Source organism: Euprymna scolopes, unplaced genomic scaffold (assembly GCF_053919585.1).
Source record: "Euprymna scolopes isolate OS-2025 unplaced genomic scaffold, ASM5391958v1 sca3, whole genome shotgun sequence".
Lineage (NCBI taxonomy): Eukaryota > Metazoa > Mollusca > Cephalopoda > Sepiida > Sepiolidae > Euprymna > Euprymna scolopes.
The window spans coordinates 160,072-174,853 of record NW_027633324.1 but is presented as its reverse complement, the minus strand read 5'-3'; the positions used below and the strand labels follow the sequence as shown (position 1 = coordinate 174,853).

The window sequence follows — 14,782 nt, the reverse complement described above, 5'->3', positions numbered from 1 at the left end:
TATATATAATGATGGGGGAGAACAGAGTGTTTTCCTTATGTAAATTAGATGTCTATATACATATATAAATTTTATGAGAGAAAATAAATTAGAGTAAACTAGAGTAGTGGATTACGTCTAAAAGTTACAATATCGTAGAGATTAAAAAAGAAAATTGCGTCTGGAAATGTAACGGTGATAGATTAAGTAAATAAAATGACACAAGATTACGAAGGAAGTTTAAAAAAAAATTCTTAATTTTATTATTTTTATTTTACTTATTTATTGTAGTTTATTTTATCATTGCCTATTTTTAGACTCTATTTTATCACCTCCTATTCTTATTTTTAGACACCATCTTTTAAGTTACTACGCTATTTTATCCCAATTCAATTATCTCTAATTAAAAAAAAACAAACTTCCTTCGTAATCTCGTGTCATTTTATTTACTTAATCTATCACCGTTATATTTCCAGACGCAATTTTTTTTCTTGAAAAAGCCCGCATAAATCGGGCGAAACGTTGAGTATTCAATTCCTTCCACCTCCATTTTATTTCATAGAGAGAGAGAGAGAGAGAGAGAGAGAGAGAGAGAGAGAGAGAGAATATTTAATAAAAGGAAGTTATAAGATAACAATATTATTTAGTCTATCTGATCTTCATCTTCGATAATATGAAGTACAAATTCATGATGGGTGTATTCGACCGCGAGTTTATGGCCCGGGCAAACTCCGTCTTGAACCATATACACGTTCGGATAGTCACAGCGCGCTTTAATCAGATCGCACCTGCAAAAGAAAACACAGAACGAAATAGAATTGTGAAACGAACAGATGCGCCATTTTACTTTACCTTTAATTCATTTGTGTATTTTTCAATCCTCGATGCGAGCGACACAAAGAATGTATGATGGAACGATAAAATTTGTGCCCTTGAAAAGACGACATGATTCCATTTCCGTTTGATGAAAACCGGTTTTCTATTTTTGTTGCAGGGCATCTACTAGATGGTCGGTTGTGTAGAAATCCCAAGAGAAGCCACTAGAAAACACATCTTATCTCTTCCTGCGGAACAGTGTGCCAATGAGACAACTGAATGGGGCAAAGCCAGAATTGAAGCACATGCTCCCACACGGAAGTATTATAGCAAGCCCCACTCACCCCCATGGTTCACTGCAGATTGTGCAGCTGCCATTTTTTTTACACAGTCGTCACCACTTATCAAGGCCCGGAAGCCACTCAGGGATAAGGGTTATTGCAAGTACATTACGTTAGTGTGGAGATTTGATGAAGTGTTTACTTAAAGGGGCGGTTCATTACGAATTTGTTAACGTTGGACTTGAAGACATCCAAGTTGTAGTCAGGTGGGAAGCAGGCAGATGGAACAGAGTTCCACAGGCATGCAGTTCTAAGAAAGAAGCTTTGTTCATGGAATCCACGTTTTGATTTAGGCACAGATAAAGAGTGGGGGAAATTTTTCACAGTGGATTCAGCTAGACGGGTGTTTTTCGTGAAAGATTGGCGAGGGGGTACCAGAGATTGGAGTTCAGACGAGCACCTGCCATGGAAATAACGATAGAACAAGGATAGGCTCGCAACGTCTCTTCTGTGGGGAGAGGTTGAAGGGTAGAGAAAAGGGCATCACTCAGTCAAGGCAGGATAGGCTGTTTTTAGCAGCTCCTGCCCTGATATGGCAACAGTATTCCATCCTTGGACGTACTTGGCTTTTATATAGATAGAGAATTGCATCAGTAGTGAGATATCTACTTGAGCGGTAGAAGGATCCCACCATCTTTCCAGAGACCTTGGCAACAGACTTGAACCCCTGAAGCCACATTAGATGATATAGCAATAAATAAAATGCCTTGCTGAATCTTGCTTCTCTAATAGCTGGAAGATGGCCTCTGTCGTACCAATATACAGGAATTCTGATGAAAGAACAGACCCTCTCAATTATCTCCCCATTAGTTTCCTGTCCTTCTTCGCTGCAATATTTGAGACCTTAATTAATCAAGCACTAGTTCACCACCTCGCAAAAGCAAATCTATATGGCAAACAGTATGGATTCAGGCAATGTCGTTCTACTGCAGATATTTTAACGGTCATCTCTGAACGCAATTACTGGATAAGGCAGACGACGCCAGGATTGTAGCCCTTGATATATCCAAGGCCATTGACAAAGCTTGGCATAAAGGGCTGCTAATGAAAATTAAATCGTACAGTATAACTGGACTTATACTAAATATAATTAGATCCTTCTTAGACAATAGAAGCATACAGGTTGTCATTGACGGATGTACATCCAAGCAGCATAACATTAATGCGGGAGGGCCTCAGGGGTCGATCCTTGGACCATTATTATTCCTGATATTTATAAACTACCTCCCTGATAATATTGTGTCCGAGATGGGTATATTTGATGATGATACACTCTATAACATTCATGAGGTAATAACAGATGTACATAAATTTAAGGCAATGGCAGAATCGTTAGAAAATGACCTCCAGACTATAATGGAATAGGGACGCAAATGGATGGTAACATTTAATGCTAGTAAAACTAAGCTGCTCTCCTTTAACAATTACAAGACGCCTCTCCAACCGCCTATATCTATGACAAATAGCACCCTACCTGAGAATTCTACCTTTAAACTCCTCAGCCTAACATTTGCGGGCTGGAACAAATACATAGAGGACATTGCAAAGGCTGCTGCAAAGAAGGTGTGTTCCCTCTATCAAGCTAGAAAACTACTCACACCCGAGAGTATCCTGTATCTCTACAAGGCCACCATTCGCCCATGCATGGAGTATTGTTGCCACATCTGGGCTGGTGCATCTACCACTAGCCTCTCTCTCTTCAATAAAGTCCAACAAAGAGTTGTCAATCTAATCGGTCCCACTTTATCAACTAAGCTCCAGCCCCTGTCTCATCACCGCAATGTTGCATCACTGTGCCTGTTTTACAAATATTTTAATGGAATTTCTTCTGATGAACTTGTTTCACTTGTACCCCCTCAACGTAAATATCCCCGACAAACCCGCTTAGCAATAAGATCTCACCCCTTCACTGTTGTTGTCCCCAAATGCCAGAAAGCTTCCTCTTCTAATAGTTTCTTCCCTCGAAGAGCTAGACTATGGAATTCCCTTCCTGCTGCCTGCTTCCCTGGCTGTACTGATATGCAGAAGTTTAAATGTAACATAAACAAATATCTTGTTAATCTTTCCTAGGCCTGACCCCAAATAGTATCCCCCATACGTCCAAGTGGCGATATGCTTTGTAAGGAGTGAACATGAGTAAAAAAAAAAGAAAGAAAAAAAGGAGCCTGTTATCATGTCTGAAAATGACATAATGTTCAATGAACGAGATCGGAGATGCGCCGCCGTACAACTCATGCTCTCTACCGATCAAAGTTATGACAACAGGACCATTGCCAGCACCCTTAATATGCAAACCCGGACGGTTCAATGCCTGAGGGCAAAGAAGAACACATAGGACGACCCTTTCCGGTCACGGTTATTGTTTTTGGTGTGGTTTCAAGTGAGGGCCACATCATGCCACCTCACATCTTCGAAGTCGACTTGAAAGTCAACACCTAAGTGTGCCCCAATGTGCTGATGAGTGGTGATTTCCTGGTGTAATCAGGTGGCCACTGGCAGACCCTGGGTGTGCTAGCAGAACTCGGTGCTGGCCCACAAATCCAAAGAGACCCAGGCTTGGCTTCAGAAGGAGTGCTAAGACTTTGTACCCTTCTCTCACTGCTCCCCCTCCTCTTTCTCCCTCGACCTGAAACCATTGAAGATTTGGTCATACGTCGAGAACATCACCAACATGACCTCCTACGAGAACAAAGCCAGCCTGATCGCCGCCATCCGTAGAGTATTTGCTGATCTCCCATCGGCACTTGTGGGAAAAGCATGCTCCCAGTTCCGGACGCGTATCGAGGCAGTGATTGAGGCTGAAGGCGGCTACATTGAATAGATTTTAGCTCCATTAATAAAAGTTTTAAAATAAAACTGTAGTGTTGTTTTCTTTAGGGCGACAATTTTATCGTTCCACCCCGTACAATTGGGAATCTACCCGAGGGCATGCAAGCCCACCAAGGATTAACGGGATCTGTTCAAAATTCTGTTCAGATTCCCGAGTTCTAAAGATTCCCGAGTTAAACGCAATGAGAACAGTAGTCCAAATAAATAATACCGAGTTTCTTCTCCCCGTCTGTGGAACACAATTCTACAGAACTGCTTTCCGGCTGGATACAACATGCCTGATTTACAGCGCAATGTTAACAAATTCCTGCTGAATCGTTCTCTTAAATAATGAAATTCTGACAAGTTTTAACCATCGTCTCCAATCATTAAGGGGGTTGTCTCTGCGTTTACCTTTCAAACTCATAACCCTTATTCTCGAGAGGCCTTTAAGCCTTGATAGGTAACGGTTCAATGATATGGGGTTGAACGATAAAAATCTCGCCCCCAAAGAAAACAACTACAGCTTTATTTTAAAACTTTTACTGAAAAAATCAATTCAGGTAGTAGAGCTGACATCTATTCAATGTAGCCGCCTTCAGCCTCAATCACCGATTCGATACGGGTTCAGAACTAGGAGCATGCTTCTTCTCCCAGCTCTCCTCTACCTTTGGTGGGCCGTAACTTCATCAGTGACCCCTAAATCCTCTGTTTTTCTTGTGTTTCAATGTCTTTTTTCATTTTCAGATTCCGTTGTCATTACCCTTCATTATGGCTTCTAAAAAAGTTTCACAAAAAACATGATTGTCCCCCCCCTCCCTCAAATTTTAGAGAAAGATTTTCAGAGAAAAATCTCGCCCCCAAAGAAAACAACTCAACTTCTCAATTATTAAATCATTTCTTTCTGATAGGTTCATAAGAGTAGTAGTTGAGGGGCAAAAATCAGAAGCTCACAGTATTAATGCCGGTGTCCCTCAGGGATCCATCCTGGGCCCAACTCTTTTCCTGATCTATATTAATGATCTTCCAAATCACATCCTTACATCATTTGTAGACATCTATGCTGACGACACTACCATTTATGGTAGCACATCTAAGACAATAAACGACCAAGTTCTCTCCAATTCTCTCTCCTCTGATCTTGAGCACGTAGTACAATGGGGTAAGGAGTGACTGGTTACTTTTAATGCATCTAAAACCAAGTTTCTCTCTTTACATCATCAACATTCTGACCCACATCTGGTATCAATTGAAATGAATGGCTCTCGTCTTCAGGAGGCCTCAAGTTTTGACAAGCTTCTTGGCTTGACCATTACTCCTGATCTTAAATGGAACACGTACATCAAATCTGTTGCCAAGGCCACTGGAAAAATGGTGGGATCTTTCTATCGATCCTGTAGATATCTCACTGCTGATGCTATTCTCTATCTATATAAGAGCCAGGTACGTCCAAGGATGGAATACTGTTGCCACGTCTGGGCAGGAGCTGCTAGAAAGGACTTGTCCTGCCTTGATAGAGTTCAAAATAGACTTCCTAGCCTCATAGGAGATGTCCTTTTCTCTTTGCTGCAACCTCTATCTCACAGAAGAGATGTTGCGAGTCTGTCTCTGCTTTATCCTTATTTTCATGGAAAGTGTTTGAGTGAGCTTCAATCTATGGTCCCCCTCGCCAAACTTTCACAAGAAACATTAGACTAGCTGAAAACATTATCAATAATTTTCCCCACTCTTTATCTGTGCCTAAACCTAAACGTAGATTCCATGATCAAAGCTTCTTTCTTAGAACTGCACGCCTGTGGAATTGTCTTCCGTTTTCCTGCTTTCCAGCTGTCTATAATATGGTTGTCTTCAAGTCCAACGTGAACAAGTTTCTGATGAGCCGTTCCACTTAAGTTAACAAATTTACCGAACTTCCATTACTATCGATTACTATATTGTCCTTTTGACTACTCTACACTCTTTAACCCTTATCCTTGAGTGGCCCATCGGCCTTGATAAGTGGTGACGCCTATGTAAAAAAAAAAGAAGATAATTTGCATAAATCCTTTCATTGTCGTTATAAAAAGTACTGTGAGGCCCTAGCTTGCGGGCTTTGGGGAGTGTGGAGCCACCCTTTAATTACGATTGCTCCCAGGTCCACTCTGACCCGGTGTGGTAGTACCTGTTAGGGTTCCAACTATGAGTTGAATAGAAACCGACTTGAAAACAACAAATATATTCTACTAAAAAAATTTTCTTCAAAATCTTTGGATTCGGCATAAATAAAATAACCCGAAAAGGATTGATATCTCGTAAAACAAAAACAACCAACCAACCAATCCTTTGGAGAGAAGCGCCACCTGGAGACAGTTTAGTGAAATGCGCCAAGAAAAAAATGTAATATAAAAGTGCCGAAGCTGAAAATAAAACAAAGAAAAGAAGTACCTTGTCCTGTATGTATGATGGTCGCTGGCGCAGGCATAGTCCTTGTGGGTCGCGTTGCAAAAGACTTCCTTCTCGGCAATCCAAGTACAAAGAAAACTTTCAACAATCGGGTTGAATGGAAACGTTGAAATTTGCCGGGGGGTCGTCGTTGGCACATTTTCCGTGGAAGGGGTCGAAGATGCCTCTGCGGCTGTCGAAGGCGTTTCTGTGGCAGGGTCTTCCGTGAGCTTAATGACTGCTGTTATATTAACTTCGCCATTTACACTCACATCGATTGGTTCATCCGTTCGGATTTGACCTGTTGGAGTTGGTTCTGTCATTGGCTCCGTTACTTGTTCTGTAGTCAGTTCTGTTGTTGGTTCTGTTGTTGGTTCTGTTGTTGGCTCCGTTGTTGCTTCGGTTGTTGGTTCTGTTGTTGGCTCCGTTGTTGGTTTTGTTGTCGGTTCTGTTGTTGGTTCTGCTGTTGGCTCTGTTGTTGGTTCGGTTGTTGGTTCGGTTGTTGGTTCTGTTGTTGGTTCTGTTGTTGGCTCCGTTGTTGGTTCTGTTGTTGGTTCTGTCTTTGGCTCTGTTACTTGTTCAGTAGTCAGTTCTGTTGTTGGCTCCGTTGTTGGTTCTGATGTTGGCTTCGTTACTTGTTCTGTAGTCGGTTCTGTTGTCGGTTCTGCTGTCGGTTCTGTTGTTGGCTCCGTTGTTGGTTCTGTAGTCGGTTCTGTTGTTGGCTCCGTTGTTGGTTCTGTAGTCGGTTCTGTTGTTGGTTCCGTTATTGGCTTTGTTGTTGGCTCCATTGTTGGTTCTGTTGTTGGTTCTGTTGTTGGTTCTGTTGTTGGTTCTGTAGTCGGTTCGGTTGTTGGTTCTGTTGTTGGTTCCGTAGTCGGTTCCGTTGTTGGCTCCGTTGTTGGTTCCAGCGTGGTCGTCGGAACAATACAGGCTCCTTTATGATGTTCACTTAGGTTAGGGTCTTTGCACATAGCTTTGGAAAATTCACAACTAAATATAAAAAGAAAATTTTAGAAAGAAATAAAAAACAATGAAAACGGATGAAAATTATTCAACCACTTTAACCTATTATCATTATTATTATTATTATTATTATTATTATTATTATTATTATTATTATTATTATTATTTTGATTTATCATGTTTTGACACTGTAAGTAATTTAGGTGACTAAAATAGGATGAAGGATAAAAACAGAGAGAGAGAGAGAGAGAGAGAGAGAGAGAGAGAGAGAGAGAGAGAGAGAGGAGGGAAGCAGATATATATATATATATATATATATATATATATATATATGAGCAAATAGTTAATAAAATATGTTAAAAAACACTTTGAAATGAGTTAAAAACATATTTAATCTGAAAAGGAAACACTAGATAAATGGATAGTCCTTAATCCGCGGAGTTTCGAAGAAATACTCTCCTTCTTCTCAGAGGGTAGGAATTAGCAAAATGCGGGATCGGATTTTGCATGCAAAAGTATTTGATGAAACAACAAGTAAGTCAAAGATCTTACTTGAAAACAAAAAAAGTGAAGCAGAGGGAATATGGTAAAGAAAAAGGTGATTACACATTAATGGATAGTCTGGTGGAAGATAAAAATCCAGTGACGGTAAAATCCAAATGTAAAACTTCAAGAAAGTTAAAAGAATTTCCATTTGTACGAGTAAAATCCAAAGACATCCCGTAATTGGAAGAAGATGGTCCATAATAATCCAAAGGCAGAAATCCATGGAATAATTCACAAACATGTGTACAAAAAAAATAATATTAATAAAAGAAAAATAAGATGTGCTTTTCACTCTACTTCCGAGACATAACTATAAATAAAAAAGGTCTAGGAAGAAAAAGGAGAAAAAAAAATGATAAAGTTAAATATAAAATAAATGGAAACAAAAGTCAAAACGACCCAGACAGGAAATGTTAAAGGCGCGAAAATATATATAGGGCAAAATAATATAGGTCAACTGAAATATACAGGTTATCACTTCAAAAAAAATGCCAGTAAGAGTTATTAAACGACACTAAAAGGAAAATAAAAAATAAAAAAGGAAAATAAAAATAAATAAATAAATATATAATAAATAAGTAGAAAATAAAAAAATAAAGAATAAATAAATAAAAAAATAAAATATAATAAAAAATAAAATATAAAATATAATATATAATATAAAATAAAATAAAATAAGATAAGAAAAGAATAAAGATAAAAAATAAAAATTATTTAAGGGGAGAGGATGGCCGGTATCTGCAATTTCAGGAAAAAAAAGAGTAAGTAAATTCATATAGTAAAATTTAAGTAAATATACATACAAGATATGAAAGTGTGGGTAGATTGATATATTAGATAGATAGGAAAGTTTAAAGAATAAAACAGAAAATGCAGATAAAAAACAGGCCATGCAAAGAAGAGATAAAGAATTTAAATAAAGGATTATTAAATTATAAAGTATTAAGAAGTATGTAGAAAAACGAAAAAGTTAAAGAAAAAATATTTTAATCTATATAAAAATAATCTAATAACTATGTAATTTCAAAATTGCCATAATTAAATTTGGACTTATGTTTACAGAAAGAGATCAGTTCATTTTTAGAATTTATTATATTGTTACTTTGAGGGGAAGTAATTATAGTTATAGCTTCGGTTGTACAGAGACGACATGACTTAGAGCCTGGAGTATAAGACTTAACGTTTTTTATAATAGTCCATTTGACTGAGAAGGGAGTATTGTTATATATATATATATATATATATATATATATAATGTGTTCAAAAGATAGAGAGTAAAGTTACATAGAAATTTTATTACATTATCTAGCCAATGAGAGTTACAGAAAAAGGAATATCGAAGAACCCTTTTTAGACCATGTCATTTCGAAGCTAAATGCTTCTCGTCAGAAGACAAGAAACAACCGGCATTGTACAAATGGAAAGGTAAAAAAAAAACAAACAAAAAAAAACATTCAGAAATCCAAAAGTTTTTATAGGTTAGAATTGGAATAAATATTTATAGGGGTGGTGGTGGCTGATATTTACTGCTCTAGGCGTAGACTATTAATCAATTGAAAAAACAAAACAAAACAAAAAAAAAACAAGCTATATGTCATAAACATGATCTATAGTAAAAAATAAATAAATCAAATAAAAGCAACATCCGTGCATGAAATAATGAGAGCTATCAACCACCGTGGAATTTCCAAATCGTAAAACAAACAAACAGACGACAATTCAGAAACAAAGCTGAAAAAATGAAAAAAAAAAAAACTTTACTCATTTGGGTAATTGACGCCATCACTTCCACAAATCACGGTTGATACAAAACCTTTGGAGCAATCCATCCGATTTATCGAACGACAGAAACGGTTCCCTCCGAACACCGGATTTACAACACCTGGAATACAAAAAGACATTGCTATACAGAGTGGAACAACAATACATTGAATAAAAACATGAAAATTATATCCAGTTTGGTAGAAAAGTAACTTATCTTGCGTTTAATAACATTTATTTGTTATATATTTGTTTTTTGACAACTTTTTCGAATCTATGTGTACAGTAATACAAACCCCCCCCCAAAAAACAAATATATAACAAGGTACTAGTACAGAGAGTGATCCGGAAGTAAATAATAATGTTATTATTTAAAAAGCCATTCTTAACATGGGGGGGGGGTGTTTTGTACCTATTCTATACTATACATACTATACAACAATACAGCTTTATTATAAAAATTTTATTGAAAAATAAAAATTAATTCAACTAACTTGATTATGTAGTTGAGCTGACATCTATTAAACGTAGCCGCCTTCAGCCTCAATCCCCGTCTCAATACAGGTCCGGAACTGGGAGCATTCCTTTTCCACAAGCGCCGCTCGGCGAATACTCAGCAAATACTCGGCGGATGGTGGCGATCAGGCTGGCTTTGGTGTTACAGGAGGTCATGTTGGTGATGTTCTTTACATATGACCAACCGAAGTAGTCCAGTGGGTTCAGGTAGAGGGAGGAGAGGTGGCCAGTGAGAGATGGGTACAAAGTCGTAGCAAGGTTTAGGTCGGAGGAGGGTACAAACTCGTAGCATTCCTTCTGAAGCCAAGTCTGGGTCTCTTTGGACTTGTAGGTCAGGGCTGAGTCCTGCTGCCACACCCAGTTTCTACCAGCGGCGATCTGATTGCACCAGGGGATCACCACACTCTCCAGTACATCCAGATACACTTTGGTGTTGACTTTTAAGCCGAATTCAAAGATGTGAGGTGGCATGACGTGGCCCTCACTTGAAACTACACCAAAGACCAAAACCGTGACCGGAAACTTTGTTTTCATCACCCTGGGCATGTTCCTTGTTATTCGTGGCAATCCAGCGATGCATTTTGAGGGTGCTGGCAATGGTCCTGTTGTCATAACTTGGATCGATACAGAGCATGTGTTGTACAGCGCCGCATCTTCAATTACGCTTGTTGAACATTGTGTCAAATCAGACATGATAGGAGGTTCCTATCGCTCTTTGGATTTGTACAAATTGCCAACTAGTAGATGCTATGTAACAAAAAAAGAGAACCGGTTTTCATCGAACTCAAATGGAATCATGTCAGCTTTTCTGGGTCGACAATTTTAATGTTCCGCCCAGTACATACATACATACATACATACATACATACATACATGATGATGATTGCAACGTCTTGTCAGACGAGTGCCACTCCTTCAGTCACTGAAAGTCCATGAGCCCGAAAATAACCCTTTATTTTGTAACGTGATTTTTTAAAAAATATATAACGTGATTTTTAAAAAAATGTAACGTGATTTTTTAAAAAAATATATAACGTGATTTTTTTAAATATGTAACGTGATTTTTTTTAATATGTAAGGTGATTTTTTTTAAATATATAAGGTGATTTTTTTTAATATGTAAGGTGATTTTTTTTAATATGTAAGGTGATTTTTTTTAAATATATAAGGTGATTTTTTTATATGTAACGTGATTTTTTAAAAATATATAACGTGATTTTTTTTAAATATGTAAAGTGATTTTTTAAAATATGTAACGTGATTTTTTTAAATATGTAACGTGATTTTTTAAAAATATGTAACGTGATTTTTAAAAATATATAACGTGATTTTTTTAATATGTAACGTGATTAAAAAATATGCAACATGATTTTTTAAAAAATATGTAACGTGATTTTTTTTTTAATATGTAACGTGACCAAGCATGTTATACACACACACATTAAAACAATTCTTCTGTTGCACTATTTATGTTCCCGATCAACGCCGGGTAACCCTTTTATTTTTTTTTTAAAACAAACTAGTGCGTTAATTCTTTATTGATCAGAACAATTCAAAACTAACGGGCAAAATTTTAAAACTTAATATTTGTTCGAGTACATATTACACTTAATCTTTCACCAATACGTCTCTTTACATAGTTTTATTTCCATTATTTCCAAATAAATTAAACTTGCTTTCATCACTGAAAAATACTTTTGCCCAATTTTTATATTTCCAAATTACATACCTGTTTGCAAACTCTAATCTCTTCTTCCTATTCTTCGAACTTACAAGTGGTTTCTTCCCTGGGGTTCGATTAAACAGCCCTATTTCTTGCAGTTGTCTAAAAACAGTCCGTCTTGACTCATTAACATATGAGGTGTTATTCATAACCCTTTTAATTTCTGTGCAAGACTTAAAACGGTTCTTTAATGACATACGCTGCATTATTCGATCTTCTCTTGCCGAAGTTTTGCGGGGTATGCCAGTTTAAAAGCACTAACTATTTTGCAAGTATCATTGTAGGATTAAACAACCCTGCCTACAACACTCTTGAAACGTTTCACTTTCTTTGAAATCTCTCTAATGGTGTGCTTTTCCTTGTGTAGCTTCACAATAGCTTGTCTCACAGAGTAATCAAGTTTTTGGAGTTTCGCCATGGTGCCGGCTGATGCAACGTTTACAAATGACTAAGCAAGACTTGTTCTTTAGAGGAAATAAAAAAATTTGAATATAGCATACTGTTTACATTGCTTTTCTCAATTTTGTCCCTTGCTTTTGGACGTTCCTATTTTGCAAATAAATAAATAATTGTTATAATTCTTTTTCTATCATTTGCAAATGATTCAAATTTTAGTATGTTATTATGGATGATAACGATTACCAGTTCAGTTGTCAAAATTTCAGCTTTTCACAGTTGTTATTTCGAAAAATATTAGGTTTTAAAATTTTGCCCCTTAGTTTTGGACGCTACTGTATATATATATATATATATATATATATATATATATATATATATATATATATATATATATATATATATATTCATTGTTTAGGGCTAAAATAAATTTATTAAGTTAGATCCATGTCCAAGAAACCTATATCTAAAATTTCACGTGTTTAGACCCAAAATTTTAGGAGGAGTTTGGCAGAGTTCTCAAAGGTCAAATCGTTGAACTTTGACCCCTTAATCGCCAAATTTCTGTCCGAACACAAATCACATCGATTTTCCCAAATCTCAGTACCCTGTATATCAAATTTCTGTAGGCTTAAAATTGACAGAGTTATTGCGTAGGGAAATGTACACAGACACACACACACACACACACACACACACACACACACACACACACACACACAGACACGTTCACTTATATACACACACACACACACACACACACACACACACACACACATATATATATATATATATATATATATATAAGTAGATTGTAGTTTGGCTTTTAATTTTACCTTATATATATATAATTAAATGATGATTATTTATAATTAAATGATGGTTATTCTTTATATATATGTTATTAGAAATATAATTAAACAAATATAGACAAGTGTTTCGCCGAACTAGGATTAATCAGTGTGGTTAGACATGGTAAATATTTCAAGCAAGGACTCGAGATCTGACCGCTTGTATTCAGCAATCTTATCAAGTGCGAGATATACGGTTTATATGTTTGTTTACATTATCGGTTCCCGAGAGAGCTCAATTATGACTTACCTAAGCTGATCACCAAAAGGAGCTGTAGGGATGGCACCATTTTGTTACGATTCTGGTCGGTGCTTTTCCTTGCCGGATGTGTTTCTCTGTCCCTTGACTTTTTCTTTTCGACAAATCCGTTGAAGAAATAAACCACGAACCAACCGAAATGTCAGAACGCGGATTATTATTTTTGCGTGGAATGGGTGCGCTTAGATCTTGCTTCTCTCTTTTTTAAAAAGATTGGAGATATGGTCGAAATGTTATCTTCGATTTGTGACGTGTCTTTTCGTAATTCTTCTTCTTCTTCGTCGTCGTCGTTGTCGTCGTCATAAATTTCTTTTATGGATTTTTTTAGTTTCTTTTTCTTCGTTGATTTTTTTTGTTGATTTCAACCCCCCCCCCTCTTTCTTCTTCTTCTTCTTCTTCTTCTTCTTCTTCTTCTTCGGTTGAGTCCTCTACTACTACTACTACTACTACTACTACTACTACTACTACTACGACGACGACGACGACGACGATGGAGAAAAAGAAGACGGCGTTGGTTTTTTTCTTTGATTTCTTCTTCTCCGTTAATTTATTTTTGATTCTTTCTTTGTTAATTTTTTCTTTTTCTTTCTTTTTGTTCTTTGTTGTCGTTGTTTTCTTCTTCTTCCCCCCTCCTCCCACTTCTTCTTTGATTTCTTCTCTTCCTTCCTTCCTTCTTTCTTTCTTTTTTCTTTCTTTTTATCTGTCTTGTTCGTATTAAACTAACTAAAATCAATAAAAAGTATTTTTTTTTAAATTCTGATTTTTTTTAGATGAGGGCTAATTGTTTAAATTACTTATATTGATCGGACTATTGTTCTCGTCTTGAGTGTTATTGGTGCAACGTTTCTGTCGGTGTAGCCTTTGACCGTCGTCAAGCATGTTGGTTGTTGTCTTGGAAAAGAAAGGAGAAAAGTTACTGCTCTGTATATATTTTTGTATTCTTGGAGTTGTTCTGTTTTTTAACCGTGGTTTCGTATGTGCGAAATAAAAATTGGTTGATAAAGGGAGGCAACTCTAATAAAGATCGAAATCGGGCCAGTAACTTTTCTTTCTTTTCTAGAGATTTTTCAGGTGATTTCTAATGTAACTATCATTTATAGAAAAGAATTGAATTGTTCTCATCTTTGTGCAATATTTCGGTCAGTTTGGCCCTCAACCTTCCTCAGGCATGGAGTTAGTCTCTATTAGGTTGGTGCAAAACTAATTCAAAAAGATTATAATTCCTTTCATAATAAACATAAATATAATATAAATGTAATTCTTGGTTTGTTCAACATCGATAAAACCATATTTCTACATTACCAATTTAATTGAAATTTTCAGAAAATCTATCCATAAAGTCAATGAATGTTTGCATGTTATTAAAATAATTTAACATTGCGAATTATAAAAATATTATTTA

The 14,782-nt window shown here is 36.5% G+C and overlaps 1 protein-coding gene across 1 annotated transcript; it reads right to left on the bottom strand.

Moving 5' to 3' along the window:
• Positions 1–237: 237 nt before the first annotated feature.
• LOC145274258 (uncharacterized) lies at positions 238–13,666 on the bottom strand. Its single transcript, XM_080127376.1, has 4 exons — positions 13,372–13,666; positions 9,636–9,756; positions 6,369–7,355; positions 238–767 (listed from the first exon to the last, which is right to left on the bottom strand). Exons 1-4 carry the CDS (start codon positions 13,409–13,411, stop codon positions 623–625), a joined length of 1,293 nt encoding a protein of 430 aa, XP_079983502.1. The 5' UTR covers positions 13,412–13,666; the 3' UTR covers positions 238–622.
• Between the last annotated feature and the right edge of the window lie 1,116 nt (positions 13,667–14,782).